Source organism: Sinocyclocheilus grahami, unplaced genomic scaffold (genome assembly GCF_001515645.1).
Source record: "Sinocyclocheilus grahami isolate Dianchi unplaced genomic scaffold, SAMN03320097.WGS_v1.1 scaffold832.1, whole genome shotgun sequence".
Lineage (NCBI taxonomy): Eukaryota > Metazoa > Chordata > Actinopteri > Cypriniformes > Cyprinidae > Sinocyclocheilus > Sinocyclocheilus grahami.
In genome coordinates, this window is record NW_015506011.1 from 209,378 (window position 1) to 218,030 (window position 8,653).

The 8,653-nt window shown below is 33.5% G+C and overlaps 1 protein-coding gene across 1 annotated transcript; it reads left to right on the plus strand.

Annotated features, from left to right (window-relative positions):
* The first annotated feature begins 1,892 nt into the window (after positions 1 to 1,892).
* Positions 1,893 to 8,653, plus strand: LOC107562663 (canalicular multispecific organic anion transporter 2-like). The gene is made up of 5 exons (XM_016247346.1): positions 1,893 to 2,262; positions 2,454 to 2,600; positions 6,358 to 6,516; positions 7,675 to 7,835; positions 8,620 to 8,653. Exons 1-5 carry the CDS (start codon positions 2,167 to 2,169, stop codon positions 8,651 to 8,653), a joined length of 597 nt encoding a protein of 198 aa, XP_016102832.1. The 5' UTR covers positions 1,893 to 2,166.

Genomic DNA, 8,653 nt, shown 5'->3' on the forward strand with positions numbered 1-8,653 from the left:
CAGTCGTAACAGACATATTCATAGAGGATGCATTAAATTGATTAAAAGTGCAACAAAAAGATTCTATTTCAAATAAATGCTGTTCTTTTGAACTTTCTGTTCATCTGTGAATCCTGAAAAAACAGATAAAAATATTGTGCAGCACGACTGTGTTCAACATTGATAATAATCAGAAATGTTTCTAATAATCAGCATATTATAGTGATTTCTGAAGATCATGTGACACTGAAGACTGGAGGAATGATGCTGAAAATACAGCTGCACATCACAGAAATACATTACAGTTTAATATATATTCACAGAGAAAACAGCTGTTTTAGATTGTAATAATATTTCAGAATTTTTACAGTATTTTTAATCAAATAAATGCAGCCTTGTTGAGCAGAAGAGAAGTATTTCAGAAAAATAAAAAAATCTTACTGCCCCCAAACTGTATTGTGCATAAGACAAAAGAGGAGTTAACTTTAAATATGTTTTCATAGTAGGACAGATCAAAAATGATTATATAGAAGCTTTTGGCCACCATAAAATAACTTGCATTCTTCTTTTAGACATTTTCTCTTATTGCAAATCATTTAATTATGGATTTAGTTAGTAATAAACTGAGCAAACATTCCTATAGCGTTCAGACAAACCTGTAATATTAGGTCATCGTGCTTGATTGAAATAAAGCATAATTTTAAAGCTTTAATTGAAAAGAAAGAGACTTTTTAGAACAAGATTTATAACTTTTTTCTGCCAGTCGAATGATGAGAAAGTGTTTTCTGAATCCTCACTCATTTGTATGTGTATGAATATTGAATATGCATGTATGCTGCTGTTGTTCTCTGTTCTTGTAATAGCAGATTGTTTATTTCTCTCCCTGGTTTCTTCTGTAGAGATTTTATGTAGCCACGTCTCGGCAGCTTAAGAGACTGGAGTCTGTCAGTAGGTCTCCTATATATTCTCATTTTTCGGAGACCATCACAGGCACTAGCGTGATCCGCGCCTACGGCCGAAACACTGCCTACGCTTTACACTACCGATGCTTCTGAAATACGTCTCTTCTGCTCACCAAGGCTACATTTATTTGATCAAATGCAGTAAAATTCTGAAATATTATTGCCAGTGTTGTAGTAACCGAGTCCATTTTTTGAAGGTCTTGGTCTTATCTCGGTCCCAGACTAAAATGACTCGGGATTTTATTTCAAGACCACAGCTGCAGGGATGTCACTAAATTGCTGTTGTCTGGTTTGTCTGATTTATTTGTTAACATCATAAATGATGAAATATGAGATATTTTTCAGGCAGTAAATGTGGATCTTTCAGATGAATTTCAGGAGTGCTGGTTTGGTCTTGTTCTTGACTACAGCACCAATTATTAGAATGTAAAACAGCTGTTTTCTGTGTGAATCTCTGTTAAACTGTAATGTATTTCTGTGATGCGCAGCTGTATTTTCAGCATCATTCCTCCAGTCTTCAGTGTCACATGATCTTCAGAAATCAGTATAATATGCTGATCTGCTGCTCGAGAAACATTTCTGATTATTATCAGTGTTGAAAACAGTCGTGCTGCACAATATTTCTGTGGAAACCGTGATGCATTTTATTTTTCAGGATTCACAGATGAACAGAAAGTTCAAAAGAACAGCATTTATTTGAAATAGAAATCTTTTGTAACATTATAAATGTCTTTACTGTCACTTCTTTACTGTCTTTACATAATTTAATGCATCCTTGATGATTAAAAGTATTACTATGATTATTATTTTTAATCCTACTTACCCCAAACTTTCGAATGCTAGTGTGTCATGGTTTCCACAAACATGAAGCAGAGCTTTGATCACAGCAATAAATTACATTTGAACAGTTATTTTACATTGTAATAATATTTCACTGTTTTTACAGTATTTTTGATCAAGCAAATGCAGCCTGGGTGAGCAGAAGAGACTTATTTCAGAAACATTAAAAATTCTTAATTATTACACACTTTTGACTGGTAGAGTATGCATTTAAGCAAAGGGACTTATAATAGAGGAACATAAGCAATTCGTCACAGAGCCAACAATGTTCACAAGGTACAATGCACATGTATTAGAAAACTAGATTATGAGATTATGCAAATATAATCAAAACAAGTGCCAGTATTCTGTGTTCACGCTTGTTTTTTGTGCTGAATAGGTCACTATGTCCCTGAACTGGATGGTGAGGATGACCTCTGACCTCGAGAGCAACATCGTAGCAGTGGAGAGAGTGAAGGAGTATTCAGAGACAGTGACTGAGGTACACATGCAGTATCATTCATATACTAGAATATATAATCAATTTCTTAGGATTAAACAACTGATTTTATCTCTTTTTTTTGCAAGCAAAGACTGTTGATTATCAGCATTATAACCACTGGTTCACTTATTCTGCACGCAGACAGCGAGAGTTAACTCGACTGACATGTAAAACGTTCAAATCGTCTATAGGCTCCATGGATAGTGAAGGACAAACAGCCTCCTCCAGACTGGCCTCCGAAGGGGAACGTGGAGTTCATAGACTACAGCGTGAGGTACCGCGAGGGACTGGACCTGGTGCTGAGGAACATCTCGCTGGAGGTCAAAGGAGGAGAGAAGGTGAGGAGCATCATTACAGCGCTGCTCTCACTGACCTGCATTCGTTTCTGATCACACGTGCAATTAAAGCGCAGAAATGCTCTTCTCAGCTGAAACTAACTCTGTTACAGGTATCAATATTCTGTATGGCTGTGCAACAAATTAATAATGCATTTCAGAAATATTTTTTAATAGCATTTTTTTTTTTTTTTTTTTTAGAATTTTTTTTAAATAAGAAATAATAAATCCTAAATAGGCAAACAGACTAAAATCAAGTCCAGTTAAATAGACTTTTGCCAAGACTGTTGCTTCATTCAGTATACAGTAAAAAGGCACAATGGTGCATTGTCACTTTTTTAATGTCACAATTCTGACTTTTTTTGTAATTCTGAGAAGAAAAGTCTGCATTGTGAGATATAAACTCGCAATTATGAGGGGAACAAAGTCTGAATTCTGAATGTATCTTAATTAGGACTTTTTTCTCAGAATTGCACGTGTTTCTTGCAAATTGCATGTGTTTTTCTCAGAATTGTGAGATAAAAAAAGTCGCAATGACCTGTTGTGTTTTTTATCACACGGTGTAAATACAGAAAGCTGAATGGCTGTTTGAATGCATGTAAATACTGGTGGGCAAAACAAAGTTGCGTAGCATGTTTTGCTTTCGGGGAAAGCGCATTATTCGGCCTTCTTTAATGCTGCACATACGCAATGATGTTACATTTAACCGCTTGATGCACATAAAGAAGGCTGTCACTAACGATTATTTAGGTAATCGAGTAATCGGTCGATTATTCTGACGATTAATCGAGTAATCTGATACTTTTTTTTTTGTTGCAATAAAAATAGTCCTAATCAAACAATAGACTTTAAAATGACTTAAAATACATATATAATAGCAATGAGGCAATAATAATTGGTTCAAAAGCAAGTACTCATATGGTTTTAGTGAACAAAATGGTTAAAATACATGTAATAAATGTAATGTAATAAAACAATATAATCATAACCCTAACCCTAACCCATAACTATCAGCTCAGACTCATAGCAGTACGCAGAGATGGCGTTTGAGACGCTCCGACCGCGCATGTAAATGATGACTGTTTGTGTGGAGCAGCATTTACTGTGAACCTACATGCATAGAAATGAAGCCCACAGCGCATATATTTATTTAATTGAATTCACAATATGCTTTATTATGATTTTTAAATGGTTGTAATATTTCGTGCAGCCTTTGAAAACGGTCTAATAATGCGTTTCATGGATTCTCGTCCGTGGAATGCGCCGCTTCCAGTATTTTGCCAGTTAATTGACTTTTTTTATAATTGAGTACTTGATTTTTTGTTTTGGATTTCTTTTTAAATTGGTGTGGAAATTCAAATCTCCTCTTAAATATCTCCAAAACTAAGGAGATGGTTAGTGATTTTAGAGAGAGAGAGAGCAAAATGTAACCCATCCTACATTAATTAATGGGGAGCAATTAGTAACAAATTATAAATACCTCGGTATCATGCTGGACAATAAACTTAGGTAGGATGCATGGATTGATAAAGTAAGCAAGAAGCTTCAACAGAGAATGCATTCTTTTAATGTCCATAGCAGAATGCTTTTGATATTTTATGGGGCTTTTATTGAAAGCATTTTGACATTTTTTGTGATTTGTTGGTATGGTGATGCTTCCGAGGCTCAGAGGAGCTCATTAACCAGCAAGTAAATGATTAGGGATAAAGTTACAGAGCATAGAGAGTATATATAAAGAAAGGCTGTTGATAAGGCTAACCTCATTGTGAATGATAAGAGGCATCCTTTATCTTATACTTTTGAATTGTTACCATCTGGCCGACGATATTGTGTTCCCAGATGCTCTAAAAACAGGTTGAAATGATCTTTTATTCCCCAAGCAATTCAATTATTAAAGGGATAGTTCACCCAAACATGAAAATTTGCTCATGATTTACTCACTCAAGTCATCCTAGGTGTATATGGCTTTCTTCTTTCAGACGAATCCTATTGGAGCTATATTAAAAATGTCCTGGCTCTTCCAAGCTTTATAATGGCAGTGAATGGGTCTTTTGGGTGTTCCAAAAGAAGTCAAATAAAGCGCATCCATCCATCATAAAAAGTGCTCCACACAGCTCCGGGGGATGAATAAAGGCCTCCTGAAGCAAATCAATGTGTTTGTGTAAGAAAAATATCCATATTTAAAACTTTATAAACTGTAATCTCTAGCTTCCGCTAACAGTCGTCCACGCGTTCATTCCGGCGGATGACGTAGGACGTAGCGTAAGCTCCGGTGAGAAGTGACGAATGCGGAAGCGCAGAGGAGAGAGCAAAACAAAACACTGGTCACGAATTAGAAGTGCAAAAAGTAGATTTGGAAAGAAAAGTGTGGGAGGATTTGGATATAAGCCAAGAGGAGACTGGTTTTCCTTTGCTAAAGTAAAGAAACTTTGCTTCCTTTGCTCCTGTTGACAAACGTCAGTTCTCGCGAGACTAGCATATCTCACCGGACCTTACGCTACGCCTTACATCATACGCGCGTACGACTGTTAGCGGAAGCTAGAGATTACGCTTTATAAAGTTTTAAATATGGATGTGTTTCTTACAAAAACGCGTTGATTGGCTTCAGGAGGCCTTTCTTCACCCCCGGAGCCATGCAAGGCACTTTTTATGATGGATGGATGCTCTTTATTGGACTTCTTTTGGAGTTTTGAAAAATAACACCCATTGACTGCCATTATAAAGCTTGGAAGAGCCAGGACGCTTTTAAATATAACTCCGATTGTATTCGTCTGAAAGTCATATACACCTAGGATGGTTTGAGGGTGAGTGAATCATGGGTAAATTTAAATTTTTGGGTGAACTAACCCTTTAAATTCTTCTTCCTCTAGTGGTAACTAATGGTCAGCTAGACTGGTTATTTTAAATTCGATTTATCAGTATTAAACTATTGTTTTGCCAAATGTGAGTTGTTTAGTGTCTGTTTGAGCGTATGCTGCAAATGTGCTTTCCCTACAGGGATAAATAAATAAACTGAAACAGTATATGTGTCCCTGCAGCACAAAAGCAGTGTTGAGTCGCTGGGGGATATTTGTAGCAATAGCCAACAATACATTGTATGGGTCACAATTATACATTTCTCTTTTATGCCAAAAATCATTAGGATATTAAGTAAAGATCATGTTCCATGAAGATATTTTGTAAATGTCCTACCGTAAATATATCAAAACTTAATGTTTGATTAGTACGGATAAATAAATAAACTGAAACAGTATATGTGTCCCTGCAGCACAAAAGCAGTGTTAAGTCGCTGGGGGATATTTGTAGCAATAGCCAACAATACATTGTATGGGTCACAATTATACATTTCTCTTTTATGCCAAAAATCATTAGGATATTAAGTAAAGATCATGTTCCATGAAGATATTTAGTAAATCTCCTACCGTAAATATATCAAAACTTAATGTTTGATTAGTAATATGCATTGCTAAGAACTTCATTTGAACAACTTTAAAGATGATTTTCTCAATATTTAGATTTTTTTTGCACCCTCAGATTCCAGATTTTCAAATAGTTGTATCTCAGCCAAATATTGTCCGATCCTAACAAACCACACATCAATGGAAAGCTTATTTATTCAGCTTTCAGATGATGCATGCATCTCAATTTCGAAAAATTGACCCTTATGACTGGTTTTGTGCTCCAGGGTCACACATACTATATATCACATTCAGCGATGGTTTCTGTATGATGATTTGAGCGGTGGTGTATGGCTCTGCAGATCGGTATCGTTGGACGAACCGGCGCTGGGAAGTCCTCAATGACTCTGTGTCTGTTCCGTCTGCTGGAGGCGGCGGATGGAGAGATCGTGATCGACGAGGTGAAGATCTCTGAGATCGGCCTTCACGACCTGCGCTCCAAACTCACCATCATCCCTCAGGTCGGGCTTTTGGGTTTTCTTCAGCTTGGTTGGCGGTAAAGCATCTGTTTTAATTTAAGCCCAGCTTGGGAATGGCGTTTACTGCTGTATTAGTGTTGCGCTCGTGATGGGTCAGCAGAAAAAGCTCATTTCCCCATTCAGAGCCATAAAGCAGTTGATAGTGATTTTGATGCCAAAGCACCTTCAGGCTCACTAAACGCTGCTAATTAGCTTGTTATAAACTAATGGCGTCCAGATTATTAACATTGAACTTTTTCCCCGGTGTTTGTTTTCTCTAGTAAAACCTGTTCTTAACCTCATTTCACCTTTTAACACTTACTAAAATGCTGCAGTGTGTTTTGAACTTTTATTCAAAAATGTTTTTTGCTGTTGGTGTTTATTACAATATTTACACATTTTAAATATATATATATATATAAAATATATATATATTAATGTTGTTATATTTTCCTTTTTATTCATTTGCATTAATAGCTGAACATTATGCTGCTTATATAATTTAATTAATTTAAATTATATTAAATTAATACTTTTTTTATTTATAATTTATTAAAATTAGAATTTTATGTCATTCAATAAGTAACTTATTTAACTGTGACATCTATAATTTCATAAACAATACAGCATTAGTTAAATATTGAGTTTAATAAAGTTAAATATTGATTTTTTAAAATCAAATATATATTAATGTTGTTACATTTTACTTTTAATTAATTTGCATTAATAGCAGGAAACTGTCTTATAAGATTTAATTTTAATTGATAATTTATTATAACATTTTATATATTACTTAATAAATAGCTTATTATTTACTGTGACAGCTATAAATTCATAAACAAAACAGCATTAGTTAAATATTGAGTTCAATAAAGTTAAATATATATTTTTTTAATCAAATATATGTTGTTATATTTTATTTAGTTTTTTATTAATTTGCAATCAATAGCAGGAAATGGTGCTGCTTATGTTATTTAATTAATTTATTATTTAATAAATATTAATTTTAACAATAATTATACTCAACTCTAATTATTGTTGAGTTTTGCCATTCACATGAATTCATGTTGAAGATAAATAAATGCTGTTTTTCTCTGAATATAAGTTTATTTTGAATGCGCATGTTTCACATCTCACAGTGTCTTGTGTGACTGATTGTAGGAGCCCGTCCTGTTCTCCGGGACTCTGCGGATGAACCTCGATCCCTTTGAGAAATACAGCGAGGAAGACGTGTGGAAAGTGCTGGAACTCTCTCATCTGAAGAAGTTTGTCAGCAACCAGCCGTCCAAGCTCGAGCTGGAGTGCTCCGAAGGAGGAGAAAAGTTTATTACAATATTTACACATTTTAAATATATATATATATATAAAATATATATATATTAATGTTGTTATATTTTCCTTTTTATTCATTTGCATTAATAGCTGAACATTATGCTGCTTATATAATTTAATTAATTTAAATTATATTAAATTAATACTTTTTTTATTTATAATTTATTAAAATTAGAATTTTATGTCATTCAATAAGTAACTTATTTAACTGTGACATCTATAATTTCATAAACAATACAGCATTAGTTAAATATTGAGTTTAATAAAGTTAAATATTGATTTTTTAAAATCAAATATATATTAATGTTGTTACATTTTACTTTTAATTAATTTGCATTAATAGCAGGAAACTGTCTTATAAGATTTAATTTTAATTGATAATTTATTATAACATTTTATATATTACTTAATAAATAGCTTATTATTTACTGTGACAGCTATAAATTCATAAACAAAACAGCATTAGTTAAATATTGAGTTCAATAAAGTTAAATATATATTTTTTTAATCAAATATATGTTGTTATATTTTATTTAGTTTTTTATTAATTTGCAATCAATAGCAGGAAATGGTGCTGCTTATGTTATTTAATTAATTTATTATTTAATAAATATTAATTTTAACAATAATTATACTCAACTCTAATTATTGTTGAGTTTTGCCATTCACATGAATTCATGTTGAAGATAAATAAATGCTGTTTTTCTCTGAATATAAGTTTATTTTGAATGCGCATGTTTCACATCTCACAGTGTCTTGTGTGACTGATTGTAGGAGCCCGTCCTGTTCTCCGGGACTCTGCGGATGA